This window comes from Salvelinus sp. IW2-2015, linkage group LG16 (genome assembly GCF_002910315.2).
Source record: "Salvelinus sp. IW2-2015 linkage group LG16, ASM291031v2, whole genome shotgun sequence".
Lineage (NCBI taxonomy): Eukaryota > Metazoa > Chordata > Actinopteri > Salmoniformes > Salmonidae > Salvelinus > Salvelinus sp. IW2-2015.
Window position 1 is genome coordinate 35,418,239 of NC_036856.1, and position 21,047 is coordinate 35,439,285.

General features: G+C 41.8%; 2 protein-coding genes and 1 long non-coding RNA gene across 3 annotated transcripts in view; 2 read left to right on the forward strand and 1 right to left on the reverse strand.

Annotated features, from left to right (window-relative positions):
- Positions 1-1,851: 1,851 nt before the first annotated feature.
- Positions 1,852-9,480, reverse strand: ak4 (adenylate kinase 4). Its single transcript, XM_070447676.1, is given in 7 exon segments — positions 1,852-4,963; positions 5,305-5,423; positions 5,722-5,894; positions 6,653-6,703; positions 6,706-6,771; positions 8,689-8,864; positions 9,338-9,480. Coding segments are annotated over 6 exon segments (684 nt in total). The 5' UTR covers positions 8,834-8,864; positions 9,338-9,480; the 3' UTR covers positions 1,852-4,833.
- A 758-nt stretch (positions 9,481-10,238) lies between these two features.
- Positions 10,239-12,747, forward strand: LOC139028954 (uncharacterized). Its single transcript, XR_011481187.1, has 2 exons — positions 10,239-10,677; positions 11,300-12,747. It is a non-coding gene; the product is annotated as an uncharacterized lncRNA (long non-coding RNA).
- A 2,957-nt stretch (positions 12,748-15,704) lies between these two features.
- Positions 15,705-21,047, forward strand: part of jak1 (Janus kinase 1) — an 83,663-nt gene continuing 78,320 nt past the window's right edge. The window contains 1 exon segment of the mRNA XM_024003647.2: positions 15,705-15,927. The gene's annotated coding sequence lies outside the window, so the exon portion shown is untranslated.

Below are 21,047 nucleotides of genomic sequence, written 5' to 3' on the forward strand. Positions count from 1 at the left end.
CAAGCCCTGCCTCTCCCATCTCCTCATTGTTTTTTTAGCAGCATATACCCACGTGGGTGACTGAAAGGTGAACTGAGGTCCACACTCCAGTCAAGTTGGTGGTGGTAATGCAACCTAAAGTTGGTTGCCAACCGCCATATAAAGTCAGAAAAAGAAGAAGCCTAACGGAGMAGAGATTACTAGAAACGAATTTGGTTTACACTCTTATCTGGGGATTAATTGTCGACGTAGAGGACCATGTGCATTTCAGGTAAAATAAGGGAGGGGGTGCTGTAACATGCTGACCAGACCGGACATGTCGCGTACGCGAGCGTCGCAAAATACATTTAGAAATCCATGTTATTCAATTATTGCACCCACACGACTTGCGCGCGCGCCAACGAGCGTCTGCAACGCCAAGGGCTAAAATAGAAGTCGTTCCTATTTCTGACGCAGATTGCGCTGAAAGTCATCTCCTCATTGGTTTATAGAAGCAGGCACCCACGTGCCATTTCCTCATTGGTTATACCCACGTGGGTGATTGAAAGACGAACTTTGTTGCCGGTTGTCGTGATAATACAATGAAAGTTTAGATCACCATATAAATTCAAAGATGAAAAAGCCTGGAAGGAGGAGAGATGACTAGAAACGATTCGGTTGGCTGTTTTATGTGTGGATTAATTGTCGGAGTAGAGGTCCTTGTGCATTTCAGGTAAAATAACAACTCAATGTTTATATCCCAGGACAAATTAGCTAGCAACAGCAAGCTAGCTAAATAGGACAAATTAARGTTAGCTAGCAAGTGCAAGCTAGCTAGCTAAATTGCCATACATGTTTAATGCTTTTCGACCTGTCCCCAAATTAATGTCATTGGTTCAGAGTTTGTTTTGATATTTTAACCTGCGTGTCGTGATCGCGTTTGGTGTGGGGGGGCAAAATAKATTTATGCATGATAGCGCACGATGGCGCACGGGCGCAGCCGGTTTGGGTTCCGTGTGACTCTGATGAGTTCTGTCACATTATACTTCATTAGAATGCATGGTGGACTGGATACATACAGATGCTGCATCACCACAGTATGCCTATAGAGTTCTATGATAGCATATCTAATATGTTAGCAATGGCGTTCCCACTCACCACTCACAGTAGAAACCCATCAGTCTTCTATACAGTGCCTTCATAAAGAAGTCATACGCCTTGAGTGGCGTAGCAGTCTAAGGCACTGCATCACAGTGCTTGAGGTGTCACTACAGACCCGGGTTCGATCCCAGGCTGCGTTGCGACTGGGAGAACCTATGAGGCGGCACACAATTGTCCCAGTGTCGTCCGGGTTAGGGGAGGGTTTGGCCAGCCGGGATGTCCTTGTCCCATTGCACTCTAGCATCTCCTTGTGGTGGGCCGGGTGCATGCATGCTGACCTCGGTCACCAGTTGTACTGTGTTTCATCTGACACATTGGTCTGGCTGGCTTCTGGGTTAAGTGGGCAGTGTGTCAAGAAGCAGTGCGGCTTGGCAGGGTTGTGTTTCATGTTCTGGGTATGCTTGTAATCGTTAAGGACTGACAAGTTTTTCGGGAACAGAATGGATGTAAAACAAATAAAAATCTTCCACTTTGACATTGCAGTATTTTGTGTAAATTGTTTACAGAAAATGGCAATTCAATCCATTTTAWTCCCACTTTGTAACACAAAATGTGGGAAAAGTCAAGGGGTYTGAATTCATTCTGTAGCACATACAAATACTATTCAGAGAATGCAACTGAAATTGAATGTAGCTTTGAATGGTAGACATTTAGTTTCTACTGTAAACATATAGTAGGCATGGTGCCTGGAACTGGTGTTTGACCTTGAGAAGTCAAAGACCTGAAAGGAAATTCTGAGAAAATATGTTTATTTTCCTTGGAATATGCCAGAGTTTGGACAGCAACATGACTTCTGGACAGAAAACATTCAGTGTGTGGTGGTGGGGTAATACACAGTGTATGAAAKGCTTTCCTAGTCACTCATTCGCCATAATGGGCTTGTCATACTCATACTGGACCAATTACAGTTTACACCAGCGACTGTTTGCATATTGTGTTATTGAAATCTAACAGCGAGACACATCCTCCCACAAACACTGTCCAACCACACTGACCACACTCATCCCTTTTCTGATACAGCCATTCAGACGTATTACACTTTCAATTGGTTAAAACACTCTTTGGTCCCTTTTAATGCAGTTATAGACCAATTCATTAGAATAGTTTTACATTGTTTAGTCTTATAAGGTTATATTTGGTATAACGAAAATCAACAAAACAGTTTTAAATTGAACACAAAAACATATTAATGTAATCCAACTACCTTTGATAAAGATTAACATCTTAATCTGACGGAACTCTAAAAGTAAGCCACATTATAGGGTGTGCTGTTTAGAAGACAACAATTGTCATTTCAGTTTAAATGAAAGAACAATTAGAATTCAACAGTTAGTTAATTACCCTTACAAGTGCGAATTAATATGCTAGTGTGAATGTATTTTTTGAGATACCCTCGGAGATACCCTCGGCCAGGGTCTTCCATTATCAACGGCAACCCTGGAGCAATTAGGGTTAGGTACCTTGCTCAAGGACACATCAACAGATATTCGACTGTGTTGGCTCAGAGACTCGAACAAGCAACCTTTCGGTTACTGGCCCAATGCGCTAACCGCTAGGCTATCTATGTAAGAGTAATAAGAATGTAAGAGGCGAAGGTGCATGAAGATGGAGCAATTCAGGTATGACGTCATTGCTTTAGCACTACTCACAGAGTTTTTAAACTATGGCGCCGTATTATACAGTAACACTCCATTACACAAAACAAGAGTAATGGAGAGCACTGTATAATACGGCAAAAAAAGCTAATTAGGCGTTTGTGGTAAGTACATTGGGGCCACCATCTTTATGCATGTCCGGCTATTAAAGGCATACTTAGGGTTGCACAACTCAGGTTCTCAAGTTCTGCAGTCCTGCTGATTTCCATTTCCCCCTGGGGCTTCATACTTATTATCTGGAGAAGGGAAATCAGTCTCTGGTTAACAGGTAAGGACGAAAACCGTACACTGTAGCCCTTGAGGACCGAAGGTGGGGCCCCCTGATCTATAGTTGAAGTCGAAAGTTTACATACACCTTAGCCAAATACATTTAAACTCAGTTTTTCACAATTCCTGACATTTAATCCTAGTAAAAATTCCCTATTTTAGGTCAGTTAGGATCACCAATTTATTTTATGAATGTGAAATGTCAGAATAATAGTAGAGAGAATTATTTCTTTCAGCTTTTATTTCTTTCATCACATTCCCAGAGGGTCAGAAGTTTACATTCACTCYATTAGTATTTGGTAGCATTGCCTTTAAATTGTTTAACTTGGGTCAAACGTTTCGGGTAGCTTTCCACAAGCTTCCCACAATACGTTGGGTGAATTTTGGCCCATTCCTCCTGACAGAGCTGGTGTAACTGAYTCAGGTTTGAAAGCCTCCTTGCTCGAACACGCTTTTTCAGTTCTGCCCACATATTTTCTAAAGGATTGAYGTCAGGGACTTGTMATGGCCTCTCCAATACCTTGACTTTGTTGTCCTTAAGCCATTTTGCCACAACTTTGGAAGTATACTTTGGGTCATTGCCCATTTGGAAGACCCATTTGCGACCAAGCTTTAACTTCCTGGCGGATGTCTTGAGATGATGCTTCAATATATCCACATAATTTTCCTGTCTCATGATGCCATCTATTTTGTGAAGTGCACCAGTCCCTCCTGCAGCAAAGCACCCCCACAACATGATGTTGCCACCCCCGTGCTTCACGGTTGGGATGGTGTTCTTCGGCTTGCAAGCATCCCCCTTTTTCCTCCAAACATAACGATGGTCATTATGGCCAAACAGTTATATTTTTGTTTCATCAGACCAGAGGGCATTTCTCCAAAAAGTACAATCTTTGTACCCATGTGCAGTAGCAAACCGTAGTCTGGCTTTTTCATGGCGGTTTTGGAGCAGTGGCTTCTTCTTTGCTGAGCGGTCTTTCAGGTTATGTCGATATAGGACTTGTTTTACTGTGGATATAGATACTTTTGCACCTGTTTCCTCCAGCATCTTCACAAGGGCCGTTGCTGTTGTTCTGGGATTGATTTGCACTTTTCGCACCAAAGTACGTTCATCTCTAGGAGACAGAACGCGTCTCCTTCCTGAGCGGTATGACGGCTGCGTGGTCCCATGGTGGTTATACTTGCGTACTATTGTTTGTACAGATTAACGTGGTACCTTCAGGCGTTTGGAAATTGCTCCCAAGGATGAACCAGACTTGTGGAGGTTTTCAATTTTTTTCTGAGGTTTGGCTGATTCTTTTGATTTTCACATGATGTCAAGCAAAGAGGACCTAAGTTTGAAGGTAGGCCTTGAAATACATCCACAGGTACACTCCAATTGACTCAAATTATGTCAATTAGCCTATCAGAAGCTTCTAAAGCCATGACATCATTTTCTGGAATTATCCAATCTGTTTAAAGGCACAGTCAACTTAGTGTATGTAAACTTCTGACCCACTGGAATTGTGATACAGTGAATTATAAGTGAATAATCTGTCTGTAAACAATTGTTGGAAATATTACTTGTGTCATGCTCAAAGTAGATGTCCTAACCGACTAACAAGAAATTTGTGGAGTGGTTGAAAAACTAGTTTTAATGACTCCAACCTAAGTGTATGTAAACTTCCGACTTCAACTGTATGTAGTGCATAAGATTGTATTTGCAGACATGTTTTGGTAGCAACTGCCAAGCTAAAGGGGCTCCTAACAGCTCCTGTGCACGGCCTGCACTTCTACTGTGTCACCTCTGCTCTGCTCAGGGCAGTGGGATGTGCTGTGTGTCTGTCTCAGGTCTGCTAGGGATCTTAGTGCTGAGAAGAGAGTTGATGTAAGGCCAGATCCTGTCGGTCTCTGTGCCAGAGAACATGTGCAGGATGCCCTTTGACCTGGGGAGGAAAATAAGGTCACTTTTTAGATGCATAGTTGCATTGATACCATGTAGCTTAAACACATTATATTGTAATAACATTATAATAATATTGAAACTAAATTGTAATTACTATGTAACTGATCAGTTATGTACTTTATCTGAAATGTCCATGTAAGAACATAAAGTATGGCCAAAAACCTTAAATGAGCAATGGTGAGAGTACGAAGGTGGGTACACTATTTCTGACCATGGACATTAATGATGAACTGACTACACAAGATTAGACTAGACTTTACAGGGAAAGCTATTTACACAGTGCTTTTAAAGATGTGTCAGTGATGTGAAGAGTGGACGTACTTGTACAGGTCTATGACTGGCTTGGCCACGTCCTTGTAGTGCCTCAGTCTGGCCACTAGAGCCTCTGGTTGGTCATTATCATGCTGGATCAGAGGCTCTCCGCTGAGGTCATCCCTGCCCTGGAGGGACGACACAACACAGAGAGATTCTTACAGCAATGGCGTAAACTCATGAAAACTGTACACAGAGAGTTATCTTGAACCCCTCACATTCAAATTATTCAAAGATTGTACTGATCATAAACAAATACAAGAGAATCTGGTACCATATTTTCACAGCCTTCTGTAGAAACCATTGCTTAGTGCTGGGTTCTGGGAGGAACAGACAGACTAACCAGAAGTCTAAACACGTATAAAGGTGAGAAAAGGGTGACAAACTGGTGATTAAAAGGAGAGAATCACTACAGTACTTCCGGACCTGTACGTGTGGAGGGTTGAAGCCCATGTTGTAGACCCTGCCGCTGGCTGGGTGGATCCAGCGGTCACTCAGTCGGTCCTTCAGGGTCTCATAAGGGATGTTGAGGCTGATGACCAGATCCAGATCACAGGTACTGTTCAGAGCCTTGGCCTGGGCTAGGGTACAGGGAAACCCTGAGGGAGAGAAGAGAGGGATGAGGGCGACTGTGGGGAGGGTGCGGGTTTGTATGTGTGTGTCTGACATGTGTCCCCATCAAGTCATGTTTACAAGTATGTGTGTGTGTGTGTGTGTGTGTGTGTGTGTGTGTGTGTGTGTGTGTGTGTGTGTGTGTGTGTGTGTGTGTGTGTGTGTGTGGGGTGTGTGTGTGTGTTGTTTGGTGTGTGTGTGTGTGTGTGTGTGTGTGTGTGTGTGTGTGTGTGTGTGTGTGTGAATCTCACACTGCTTCTGCACAACAACGTTGAGGAAAATATGAATATATTTTGTGGGACATCATAAAACATCCAATCACAAGATCCGTATGTCTCCTTACCCGACACTGATATGAAATTGGTAGACATATTGCAAATACTGTATTTATCCAACACAAACTCCTCCTTCCTGGAAACTGGTTCTGCTGGGCCTTGTTAGACTAGATTAGGGTGTAAAATTGCACTAATGTTTACAGACCTTGGCCTGCTTTCAGCCGGTTTCTGGGTCAGACACAAACCTATTCAGTCAATGTTTGACATGATATCTTACACTATCTGGACGAGGTCATATTTAACAGTAAACTCAATCAGTGTGGTGTTGTGTGTGTGTGTGTGTGGTGTGTATGTGTGTGTTGTGTGTGTGTGTGTGTTGTTGTGTGTTGTGTGTGTGGTGTGTGTGTTGTGTGTGTGTGTGTTGTGTGTGTGTGTGTGTGTGTGTGTTGTGTGTGTGTGTGTGGTCTTACCATCCATCAGCCAGCTGTGGCGGGTCATCTCCTCCAGCCTGGGCAGTAAGGCCGTGTCATCACATGGTCCGGCACCATCAGACCCCTCTCTATGTAGGTCTTAGCTAGAACACCGGCCTCTGTGGAGAGAGGGAGGGAGGGGAGAGAGGATGAAGAAGAAAATAAGATGATGATTATGGCATCCATACCTGATAAGTAAAACGCATTAATATGTTTTGAAAGATTTCTAATAAGAGAGCTGGACTTTAGGCTAGAGGCAGGGGGGCAGAGCAAACCCATCTAGGAATACCATTTATAGCTTTAAAGTAATTGTCCAGTGTTTCCAGATTTCTTTGAAATATGACCTATAATTACTTACAATATGAGTGAAATATTTTTCCTCCAAAGATTTTTAATTAATTATGTTAAAAAGCAACTTTTCTGTTTTGGAATGATATGGGCATTCCCCAACAACAGAATGGTGTGGGCGTATACCGGTCATTAAAAATATTAATGCGAGTAGACCGCTGATTGGCCAGGGGACTCCCTAAAACCACACCATTTCAATACATCTATAATTAGAAGTGACTTTTCGTAGCAGGTTAGGAGAGCATTTTCGCTAACCTAACCTTAACCCTTTTCCTAACCTTGAACTAATTCTCCTAACCTGTTACATTAAGCTCATCCTCTTCAGGAGTATGATATCATACTTTGAGGAAATAGCAAGCATTTTTTAAACAGTCTGTTTGAGATACAAGGTTGTGTTTTTTAAGTGTRTTTTCCTCCAATTTATGCTTTGGCCACAAATATGAGTATAGGACYACTCAACAACATTATTTGGGTATGAGTTAACAGAATATTACCTTTTAAAAATGACATTTTCACTGGACAGTTACACAACACCTAAGCGATTACCCATTCACCTTGCTTTCTTTTCCCGCTTTTTTCCCTGCTTTAGTCACAGCAGTCAGTCACGTAACTTGCATCTAAGACAGATCTCCAGACAAAACTACAGTCTCTAAACTACAGTCATCAATAATTGATTCATGTCATTGAATGACCTACTGACCAATCTGGATCACGACAATGTTGTTACAGTGGCAACAATAGAAGTACATAAAGCCAAAGCATACTATTGTTGTGTCCACAGAATTAAACGGAAGATCTCTATGGTTTTTCTATGGTTCAATATAGAGTATGATGTGTTTATACAAGTGCTACTGTAGGCCTATGTACTGTAAATAACTCCAGTATAGTAAGTCTGGAAACTGGGTTTAGTTTAGTAAGGCATGGCCTTAAAGCAGCACTGACAACTGTAATTACAAGTATACACATGTGTTTTGGGTTTGCCCTGAATGCATCACATTTCATTTGCGGGCTAAAGAGCTGGGCACACATTCTGATTAAAATAGGCTTCATTTAATGGACTCAGAAAAGTCAAATCAGAGAAGTTACAAACATCACTCAATATTCTGATGCAGCATTGTTATAACAGCAAGGTAATTCAGGGATAAACGTTATTACAGCTTTTCAACATCTTAAACACACTATAACAAGTTTTTACCTGCCACAGCCTTAAACAAAGTAAACTCTTTATAGCTGTTTTTTTAAACCACTTAATATGTGTATTTTAATGTGGACAATTTAGTAGGTTTGCCATCGCTTCTAACTTGAACTATTGTTTTTGTGGCTTGGATGATAGGAGTTTCCTGATTTGAGAAATGCTCCACTGTTATTGGATACAGTCTGGCATGGTGCCAACATGGAAGCAACTCTTCACTTCGCCTGAACTTGGGCCTCTGCTGGTGTTACAATATTATTGGAATTTACAGAAGTGAAAGCTCCGACAACAGGCTTAGGCTGCTGGGAGTGAAGGTTTAGGTGTGGCAAATTAAATGTGTGTGTGTGTGTGTGTGTGTGTGTGTGTGTGTGTGTGTGTGTGTGTGTGTGTGTATATATATAAATAAGAAAATATGGAAAAAATAATAAAGTAAACATAGATTGTTAAATTGTAAATGATAAATAGATGGTGAGTAACTTATCAAGAATAGGCCAACCTGTATTTGCAGCTATATTCTCCCGAAGAAAGTCGCCACTGGACAGATGTTTGAGGCCAAAGCTCTGCGCAATTCTTTCAGATATGGTCCCCTTCCCAGAACCTGGTGGACCCATGATCACAGCTCGGAACAGTTTGGCCATCATCCACTATAGCCTGAGACACCACGGACTGTATCTGTATCTGGAGGAGACAAAAGAAAACCATAACATACTTTTTGCATTCATTGAAACATTGATAAGCATCTTTCAATGTTGCCCATGGTGTGCGCTGTGCAACTTATCATCAAAGTCTGTGCACAGAGACTTTCTGTTCCTTTGAGTTAACAGGAACATAGTTATTAAAGTGCATTATAATTTATTATAGTTATAATAGTTTAATTTATCATAGTTATTGAAGTGTATAATAGTATTGCAGAATCAAACAATTTCTTTCCATATTGGTTACTTACGATTAATAAAGGCTAAAGAAAAACGAAAAACGAAACGAAGCAAGGTTGATAAAGAGCCTCATTCATCCAACCAGCGAGAGAAATCGAACTTCGTAGATTTATTTTCGTACAGATGTCGGATTTAAACTATGGAGAAAAACAACAGGGCAACAGTCACGCATAATGAGATACCTCGCGGATGCCCACAATCACTCCTCACCTCCGATTTCTGCGTGTGTCCTGCAAAAGTATGCGTTATAAAGCACGTAGTTCACGCAGACCAAGTCAGATTTTTTTTCCTGTTTTCAAAGGACAGTATGTTGCCTGCGTCTTTAAGAAAGGGATTCTCTCTGCGAATGGATGGAGGAGCTGACACAACGCCCTATTTCTCAGCACCGCCCCGACACATCATCCAGAAMAAATGTGCGCAGGAACTCTTGGTGCTTAGGAATCTGGTACCTGTAGTTTTCTATTGTGCGGGAGACATGATGAATTCATTGTAGCAACCATATGTAAATCTATGGCTGAGACATGAGGACTAGAAGAGTATAGAATATAACGGATTAGAATAATAGAACCTGGATCGTCTGCACGACTGCAGATCCCTTTAGCTCACTGAGCTAACGCCTACAGGCATCAGTTTATGCAGCTATCACAAGTCTATAGATCTAAGGTAAGGTCATCAATCATGCATAGGCCTAGTTTGTGTGACCCACCTCTACTAGGTCAATACACTATTACACACTATTAGGTTAAAGGATCAATGCGTTGCCAGAAAGTTTACTTCACTGTATGAAAGTCCAACTTCGTGCATTGATGTTCTATTAGAATGCAATTAAAGCTATTCAGAACTATTTGGGAGTAATATTTATTGGCACGTCTCCAGAGGGGAGAGTAGAGAGGGGGTGGGATCTTGATAATGACTGCGTAATGAATGGTATAAATCCGAATTAATGTTTACACTCATGCGTAAGACACCTATTGACAAAACACTGTGAATCCCAAAATTGACACAATTGTTGACAGCAACAGTCAATATAGCTCGCGCGCAACGGTAATTCTCGCATTTCGGGTGTCCCTCTGAAACATTGGCCATCACACATTACTAGCCTAATCCTAGATCTGTTTGTGCTTTCTCCTACTCCATTGTCATTGTCAAGCCAAACATGACAATTCCATAAGGAGATGGCAAGATAACAGAAACAGACTGGCACCCAGGCTACATACCATTACGCGCAGAGACGCTGTCATTCCGCGCAACATTTGCAGACCAAGGAATGTAGCCTACTTGTTGCGAACCAGACGGCGGCGTCAGTGTCCTAAAGCTGTCAAATGCTGCGCATGCACAGCCTATTGTTGTCTTCAGTCAATGGAACCTGCCTAATCCATCAGACGGAAATAAATTGGAAGATTATACATTTACTCACTAGCTGTTTTTTTTGTCACATGGTTGAGAGATTTCAATAACAACAAAAAATGGCGACAATCACGTTGTTCTATGTGGGTCTTGCTGCGTCATAAAAAAAAATGAAACACGGGAATGAAACGGGCAAAATGCAAGTAAGTAAGTCTAATATGTCAGATATTGTACTGCAAGTAAATATAAAAAGATAATTGCTGATGTTAATGTGGACTACATAATACTTGTTTTTAATTAGAAAGGGGTGTGTGTAGGCTGGGCGTTAGCGTTTGCTGCACATTAATACGACTCAATAGAAAAGATAGCATTGCTGTTTGACATGGTCTTCTTATTGAATATTAAAGTTATTATGGCAATTTATGTATTTTCAAATTTGTCAAATGATAGACGGCCTATTTACAAAGGTTTTTAAATAACCTTACTCTTGTTTTATTTAGACTATAGAAACAGCAACAAGCAATTMAAATGTGTTGATTGCATTCGATTTTCTTATAATAGTGATTAAATGTTTTGAAAGAAAGTACGTTTATTTAATATGATGGTGGGCTCTTCACGATTATTGGAGGGTCTGATATGGCTATTATAAGAAGTACAGTCTATCTATGGTAAGTTTTGTAGCTAGGCTATTTACATTTTACAACTGAATTACGCTACCAARGTTATGTGTTTTGCTCGAATCAACTGTTCTCTCAACATTGTGCAGCTGTTTATTTTTTAAATAATTGTTGGCAAATGCTCGTGCAATCCTGTGATATCAAACAGAACCAGCTAATCGAGTTGTTTACATGAAGCGGAGGGCGGACAGAGCTAGGGAGGAGTCTCTGCGATCAGACTACGCGACTGGACTGCTGGAGAGGCTTCGCGCGCTGAGGGCGGAGCCCCAAGAATCATAACAAGTCTTACGTCAGCTCTGTGGTATAAATTATGCAATTCAAACATTGTACTGGGTAAACAGTGCTGGCGTCGACCAATTAACAAGTTGTTATTCCTGTAAAAATACATTTTCAAAAAAGTTTAGGAAAAAGATGATACACTACAGCTGTTACACATGTATGATATTGGGATTACATTCATATGAGYTGAGAAAGACATCGTACTCATGGTAGTAAAATACCTTTCTGGAATTATGTAATCACTGTATGGAATTCATAGCACATGCATAATTATCTCTTGTGAATAATTACCAAGATTTGCAGGTTTTGTTAAATGCAGTTCCCTGTGTAACCTATAGTATAGAGAAGCCTGTTTACATTACTTCTGCATGCGAATGTGTTCTCATTCATGTAATTCGAGACTGTGGAAAACATGAGTACAAACATGATTTATGGTTTTAGCATATTTTCATAATCTCCAAAGGCACCCCCACCTGCCAACCCTATAGTATACAGCGTCTTCTCATTCTCCTGTCCCCCCTATTTATAGCATGGTTTCATCTGCAATAAAACAGTGTGACTGACTGTGGGGTATTATTGTTGCTCTGYACTCCCAGTCCTGTGTGTGTCTTTGACCCTGGCCTGGTATTATGAAGACGGATGGCATCCTGATACCTTGGCAGGGCGTTGGGTTGCACTGCCTCCACCACTGCTGATGTTGTACCGTCACTGTGCTGGAACTCAGACTGACTGGGCCCCTGGCTCTTGGCTCATGTCTCCTGTCTGCTAAATCTGACATCCAGGCTGCCCTGGTTCAGTTATCACTGTGCTGATGCTGTCCATTTTAAAGGTACAGTACTGTGATAACTGAAGGATGGCTGCCATCTTGACACACCTGACCCACTGACTATGTGATGATGGATGGAAGGATGGAGGGAGGGAACTGGTGCTGCAGTGAAGGAAAAAGGAGGGAACTTTTGTGTCTCTGAAATAATTACATATGGGATATTACAATGTTGTGTCTCCGACTTACATTTTTCAAAACCACATACAAATATTTGGATAATTAGAAAATGTATGATTATAGCCTAATATATTTTAATTTTATTTGACTAAAATTGATGTATGATGTATTATGTCATAAGTTGAAAGTGAACAAATTCTTCTTTTATAGCATTTGATTCATTAATGTTTTTCATTAAATGCAAATAAATCAGAAAGTAACTGAAAATAATATGTAGTCATGTTATTTCTAATACTCAAGTGTGAGGCGACTACAGTAATTTTGTTAAATTTCCAGAAATAAAATGCAATTATTAAAGACATTATAGCCTGTGATGTTTTGTGGGGAATTATTGATAATTAAAACTATAAAATATCTCAAATAAAAACATCACATTTTCAAATTGATTAATAACTTTGATTAGATTTGTATATAATAAATAATACAAACATATTTGTAAAAGTTAATAATACATTTTTGGTATGATTGTATAATAGAAATAACAACATATAAGTAAAGGTATTTACATAAGACTCCTGTTTGACACATGTCCTTAGAATGTTAGCAATACAGGAAGTCAATGCGGAAATCCCCTCACAGACAAACAAAAGGTCACATCACATCTTTCACTCTCCCTCCCTCTGCCTCCACCCTCTCTCTGGCCCCTCCCTCCTTATCCCCTCTCTCTACCCCCTCCCTTTCTCTGTCTCTGCCCCCACCCTCCTCTCTATCCCGCTCGCTCTCCTTTCTCTGCCCATACATGTTTTTCCACTCACTCACCACAACAGATATCAATCCACACGGTTCAGTTTAACTGGACAGATCAAAGTTTTAAATGGTTTTGAGGATTAAAWAAAGGTTCCTGAATCACCCTAATCACACAATTTAACTTTGGAGATATGGCAATCAGTGGGACATCGATTCTGGTAAATAATAAAACCACTGACAGATAAATTTGGTAAACAAAGAACTGTAGTTAAAAGTCGACTTCTGTTTCACATCCCTATTTTGAAAATAAATGTTTTATTTTCTCCTATAGCTGTGAGAAAGTAGTGGTTTGCTAACGGTGACCTGTGGTTTTTGCTTTTCGTTCACTACACTGTAATGGCATTCCCTTGCCTTTCAGTTTACTGGAGACCCCGAGGATATCTGTGAACCTGGAAGTTCCAGCTGAAGCTATAACAAATCATCATTCACACTTACAGCACCACAGTCTCATAATGACTACTTTATAAGCACTTCTGTGATTGACACTTTTGGGACTGTTACATATGAATGGTTCTATTAATCATATAGAATGTAAAAAAAAATGGCCTACACCTTGCACTTTCTTATTGTGTCAGTGACTACAACATTATTGGGAAATTTCTGCCCACGGTTCCTGGAAAACGAACACATTTGTAACACATCAGATATGGGACGGGAAGTCCCTCCCCTACAGACAGACTGGACCATCTTAAAAGACCTGGCTCTCTATTTCCTCCCACCTCACTACGAGGATGTCAGTTTCCATTTGACAGTTGGCCTCCTTTTTGGACTACGTGACAATACTGTAAATAAGAAATGTTGATGATCATATTTTGAAATATGATCAGATGGGAAAGAAATGGAGGAGCATAATTCCCTATTACATCTCAATTGCAACAGAAAAAGCCCTTTCCCATCTTTTTAACAGAGAAAGGGTTATTTATTAAAGATGTAAATCATTTATGAAGATGGTCAGAAACAAACACAATTGTGACTGGAGTTTTCCTCACCAAGGACAATCAATGTTTCCTGTAACCCACAACTGATGGATTTTTGACATGCAGATATAAGTGATATTACTGTAACAGTTAGAAGGAATTGATTTTGTTAACCATTCCATGTGTTGCAAATTATATAATGAAATGCTTTTAGAGTCTCGGTGCATTTGTATTGAGCTATACCAGACACTGAGTGCCTGTTAAAGAGGCAAGATATATCTACTGTATATATATTTTTGGGGTATCGAATCCACATTAGACTAATGTATGCATCAAATCAAATCAAAGTTTATTGGTCACGTACACAATTTTGCAGGTCCAACAATGCAGCATTAGCTAGGAATACAAAAACAATACACACATAATCCAACAGTTAAATTAAGACACATTAGAAGGAGCAATGTCAGAGTCCGGAATATAAATACTGGATGGTTCGAGCCCTGAATGCTGATTGGCTGACAGCCGTGGTATATCAGGGCGGCAGGTAGCCTAGTGGTTAGAGCGTTGGGCCAGTAACCGAAAGGTTGCTAGATTGAATCCCTGAGCTGACAAGGTAAAAATTGGTCCTTCTGCTCCTGAACAAGGCAGTTAACCCACTGTTCCTAGGCTGTCATTGTAATTAAGAATTTGTTCTTAACTGACTTGCCTAGTTAAATAAAATAAATATTAGACTGTATGACAAAACATTTATTTTTACTGCTCTAATTACGTTGGTAACCAGTTTATAATAGCATCAAGGCACCTCAGGGGTTTGTTGTATATGGCCAATATACCACGGCTAAGGGATGTATCAATGAACTCTGCATTGCGTAGTGCCAAAGAATAGCCCTTAGCCGTGGTATATTGGCCCTATACCACCTTATTGCTTAAATGTATGTATGTAAATGGTGTGTGTAGACAGTATGGACAGTATATGAATAGAACAGTTATGTACAGCAGTAGCTATATAAGGTGAGCCATGACTAGAATACAGTATATACATATCAAGTGGATAAAACAGTAAACATTATTAAAGTGACCAGTGTTCAATGACTATGTACATGGGGCAGCAGTCTCTGAGGTGCAGGGCAGAGTACCGGGTGGTAAGGTTCAGGGTAGGGTACTGTGCATGGTGTATTACATGAGTAATATACATAGAACATTACTATGCAAAGAACTCCCAAAAGCCTACATGTCAACAGAAATTGTGACATTTATAATAACCTCACACCGTTTTGTGTGGATTTTAAGACCCATGAAAGATGAGGAATAGTTTTATTATCTCCACACACACACACACACACACACACACACACACACACACACACACACACACACACACACACACACACACACACACACACACACACACACACACACACACACACACACACACAACAATGGATGTGATTTCCTTCAGTTTACTGCTCCCTCCAGTCTAGGGTTAACAACATATATGACAGTGTCTGTGGGCTAAAGGATCACTTGACTGAAGGAGCAATGCACCAATCAGAATGCGTAAAGCTGAGCATGATGCACTATTTTCGGGAATAGGGACGTTACTTGACAGGAAGGGTTAGCTAGAAAGATTATGTATGTGCTTTTGACCAGAAGGGAAAGAAACTCGTCGGGCAAAAACAAATTCGTTTGGAATATTGACATGACTAAGGATATTTTCTTGTCAAGATCAACTCAGTCTTTATAGTTTCACAACGGATAATTATATTCGGGATCTACAAACAGAACGATACGGAAGTAAACTTGCCATCTGGCTAGCTTGCTAACGGCTAGGTGAGTAAAAACCACATACAATCTGTTTTAAATTGATATTGAGTAAAATACCAGCCATCAAGCCGCTGATATTATTTGAACTAGAATCGTTATTAGATTCACACCTGCTTATTGCGGGCTGTTACAAATGCACGGGATCTCATAGTTGAGGAACCCTCAACTCCGTTCTCTTGTATCGAGGCGGAGTTGAGTTTTGATGACTGGTCGCGGGATTTACAAGCAACAATATTGAGTCACCATCGGTCGATTCTTGTAAAAATGTTAATTCTGAAAACTCTTAACTGTACCTATGTTTGTCCTGTACAACTGCGGTCCTTCCGAGGGGTACTGAAATTCATACTTCCAATAAAAACTTTTAGCGAATACAACCACGGACTTTTATCTCGTTACTCGTACAACGTAAACTGAGATTCAATTGAGTCTGTGCTATCCGGCATCCTTGGGAGGTCCCTACTCTAAACCATAGCCCTAACCTTAATACGTACCTAACCCTAATATTAAATGTGCAATATGCAGACATTGCTCCACCATTTCCACCAATTTGAATAGCTCGCCAAATTAAAGTTTGTGACAAAACAATCAGTGTAGAGAATCGAACCATCTAAGCCGCTGTAAAATAAAAATAAAAWTTTCATAACCCAAAATATTATATTTTCAGGTATTTGAAGCTGGTGTACAAACGTGAAAGTAAAAGACGCAAAAACGGAAGAACGGAAAGCATAGAAATGGCGCACATAGAACAGTTCTACCGCTTATTGGACTTGCTTTAAATGAGAATGGCAGATCTATAACGGTTCGCTCAAAAGTTACATGTTGCAGCTTTAATCTCTACCGTAACCATTTAAAATGTCAACTTCAATGTATAACTGCAGGTGTATAACTACAACCAGTTAGAAAGTCGGACTTTTCTGAGTTTCCTTGTTCCGACTAACGCTTGAACACAGCAAGGGACATCCCAAGGAACCCGAAAAGCACGGACCCAATTGGAGTTCAGTTTACGTAGTATGAGCAGCGAGGGAAAAGTCTGTGATTGTATTCACTAAAAGTTTATTAAAATGATGAATTAACACCCCGCGGAAGGACCGTATTTGTACAGTACAAACATAGGTACATGTAGCTAAGAGTTTTCAGAAATAACATATTTACAAGAATCAACAAATTTTGACTCAATGTTGTTGCTGCGACCAGTCATTAAAACCCCCCTGCCTCGATATAAGAGAACGGAGGCAAGGGTTTATGGAGCCAGATAGCTGCCAAAAAATTGAACTTACACATCGAACTTACACATCGTTAGGCTCGTAAGAAAATCCATGCATAATTTGTTAGGATCATAAGAAAAGCCATGGAGAAACATGAAATTTAATCTGTGAACATACAAATAACATTGTAGGTCATGTTTTATGAGCTAAACTATGTAGAATAGTTGGAAACGACAGCTCCCTATTACATCAGACAGTTCAGGCTGTATTTGATTTATCCATAGAGAACTGTGCAATGTGTGCATTGAGCTCACAGAAAAAAACGGAACAAAATGGAATTCAAATAATTCAACCGATGTCGGTCAACTGACATTTCGGTTAGTCGCCCAGCACTATAAATTGGTTGTTCATCATTGTTAGACAGTCATTTTCAAGTCTTGCCATAGATTTTCAAGCAGATTTAAGTCAAAACTGTAACTCGGCCACTCAGGACCATTAACTGTCTTCTTGGTAAGCAAATTCAGTGTAGATTTGGACTTGTGTTATTGTCCTGCTGAAAGGTGAATTCATTTCCCAGTGTCTGGTGGCAAGCAGACTGAACCAGGTTTTCCTCTACGATTTTGCCTGTGCTTAACTCAATTCRGTTGAAATTTTTATCCTGAAAAACTCACCAGTCCTTAACGATTACAAGCATACCCATAACATGATGCAGCCACCACTATGCTTGAAAAATGGAGAGTGGTACTCCGTGATGGGTTGTGTTGGATTTGACCCAAGCATAACACTTTGTATTCACAACAAAAAGTTAATTGCTTTGCCACATTTCTTTTGCAGTTTTACTTTAGTGTCTTATGGCAAACAGGATGCATGTTTTTGAATATTTTTATTCTATAGAGACTTCCTTCTTTTCACTCACACTGTCGATTAGGCCAGTATTGTGGAGTAATTCATCCTCAGTTTTCTCCTATCACAGCCATTAAACTCTGCAACTGTTTTAAAGTCACCATTGGCCTCATGGTGAAATCCCTGAGCGGTGTCCTTCCTTTCTGGCAACTAAGTTAGGAAGGACACCTGTATCTTTGTAGTAGCTGGGTGTATTGATACGCCCAGTGCAGTCAAAATGTTTTATAGGGCCCTATAAAATCCTTGATGCGGAGAACGTGGACGAAATCACGGAATCCAGTAAATAAAACACAATTTAACAATATTCAATAGTCTATTGAATTTAGTACGAAATTAACTAAATGTAATTTGCCCAAGTTTTATCATAAGACATGAACAGAATGCATCAGTAATTCGTATTTCCTGCAACTTTCTGAAGAGGCAAGGAGAATTCCCTGTCTGTATGTGTGGTCCGCGAGGCTGCCACTTTGTGTAGCCACTATAAAAACACCACTAAACAATAGCCTCTTCCTAGGTGGACGCTGGGATTAAAGGGTAACTACACCCAGAACTAGTAATTTCAACAACAGATCCTGATCGACCCCGCTCCTCAGCCAGCGCGTCCTGATCGACCCCGCTCCTCAGCCAGTGTTCCCATGATCGACCCCGCTCCTCAGCCAGCGCGTCCTGATCGCCCGCTCCTCAGACCAGTGTCCCTGATCGACCCCGCTCCTCAGCCAGTGTCCCCTGATCGACCCCGCCTCAGCCAGTGCCCTGATCGACCCGCTCCCTCAGCCAGTGTCCCCTGATCGACCCCGCTCCTCAGCAGTGTCCCTGATCGACCCCGCTCCTCAGCCAGTGTCCCCTGATCGACCCGCTCCTCAGCCAGTGTCCCTGATCGACCCCGCTCCTCAGCCAGTGCCCCTGATCGACCCCGCTCCTCAGCCAGCCGCGTCCTGATCGACCCGCCCTCAGCCAGCGCGTCTGATCGACCCCGTCCTCAGCCAGCGCGTCCTGATCGACCCCGCTCCCTCAGCCAGCGCGTCCTGATCGACCGCTCCCTCAGCCAGCGCGTCCTGATCGACCCCGCTCCTCAGCCAGTGTCCCTGATCGACCCCGCTCCTCAGCCAGTGTCCCCTGTCGACCCGCTCCTCAGCCAGTGTCCCCTGATCGACCCCGCTCCTCAGCCAGTGTCCCCTGATCGCCCCGCTCCTCAGCCAGTGTCCTGATCGACCCCGCTCCTCAGCCAGTGTCCCCTGATCGACCCCGCTCCTCAGCCAGTGTCCCCTGATCGACCCGCTCCTCAGCCAGTGTCCCCTGATCGACACCGCTCCTCAGCCAGTGTCCCTGATCGACCCCGCTCCTCAGCCAGTGTCCCTGATCGACCCGCTCCTCAGCCAGTGTCCCCTGATCGACCCCCGCTCCTCAGCCAGTGTCCCCTGATCGACCCCGCTCCTCAGCCAGTGTCCCCTGATCGACCCCGCTCCTCAGCCAGTGTCCCCTGATCGACCCCGCCTCCTCAGCCAGTGTCCCCTGATCGACCCCGCTCCTCAGCCAGTGTCCCCTGATCGACCCCGCTCCTCAGCCAGTGTCCCGATCGACCTGTCCTCAGCAGTGTCCCCTGATCGACCCCGCTCCTCAGCCAGTGTCCCTGATCGACCCCGCTCTCAGCAGTCCCTGATCGACCCCGTCTCTGCAGCCAGTGTCCCTGATCGACCCGGATCTGTACACAATACCTGGAAGCTGAAAATGTCTCAGTTCTTCCATGGCCTTCATACTCACCAGACATGTCACCCATTGAGCACATTTGGGATGCTCTGGATCGACATACGACAGCGTATTCAGTTCCCGCCAATGTCCCACACTTCGCACAGCCATTGAAGAGGAGTGGGATAACATTCCACAGGCCACAATCAACAGCCTGATCAACTCTATGCGAAGGAGATTTGTCGCGCTGAATGAGGCAAATGGTGGTTACACAAGATACTGACTGGTTTTCTGATCCACGCACCTATCTTATTTTTCTTTAGGTATCTGTGACCAACGGATGCATATCTGTATTCCCAGTCATGTGAAATCCATAGATTAGGGCCTAATGAATGTATTTCAATTGATTGATTTCCAACTGTAACTCCGTAAAATTAAAAAATTGTTGCATGTTGCCTAGTCTCTTTTTTTTGTTATTTATAGTTTCTAGAAAATAAAAAAAAAGTTTTTATAACCCTCTTCGGTGCACACAAATATGTTTGTTTGTTATTACAGCTTTGTTGCTATGTATACATACACTTTACATATAACACTTTACATATATTTTATTTATACATTTAGCATACATAGTACTTTTATATACAGTACAGGTCAAAAGTTGACACACCTACTCATTCAGGGGTTTTTTCTTTATTTTTACTGTTTTCTACATTGTAGAATAATAGTGAAGACATCAAAACTATGAAATAACACAAATGGAATCATGTAGTAACCAAAAAGTATTAAAGAAATTAAAATAGATTTGAGATTCTTAAAAGTAGCCACCCTTTGCCTTGATGACAGCTTTGCACAATCTTGGCATTCTCTCAACCAGCTTCACCTGGAATGCTTTTCCAACAGTCTTGAGGAGTTACCACATATGTTGGCTGCTTTTCCTTCACTCTGCGGTCCAACTCATCCCAAACCATCTCAATTGGGTTGAGGTCGGGTGATTGTGGAGGCCAGGTCATCTGATGCAGCACTCCGTCACTCTCCTTCTGGTCAAATAGCCCTTACACAGCCTGGAGGTGTGTTGGGTCATTGTCCTGTTGAAAAACAAACACTAGTCCCCTAAGCGCAAACCAGATGGGATGGCGTATCGCTGCAGAATGCTGTGGTAGCCATGCTGGTTAAGTGTGCCTTGAATTCTAAATAAATCACAGACAGTGTCACCAGCAAAGCACCCCCACACCATAAAACCTCCTCCTCCATGCTTCATGGTGGGAGCCATACATGCGGAGATCATCCGTTCAGCTACTCTGCGTCTCACAAAGACACGGCGGTTTGAACCAA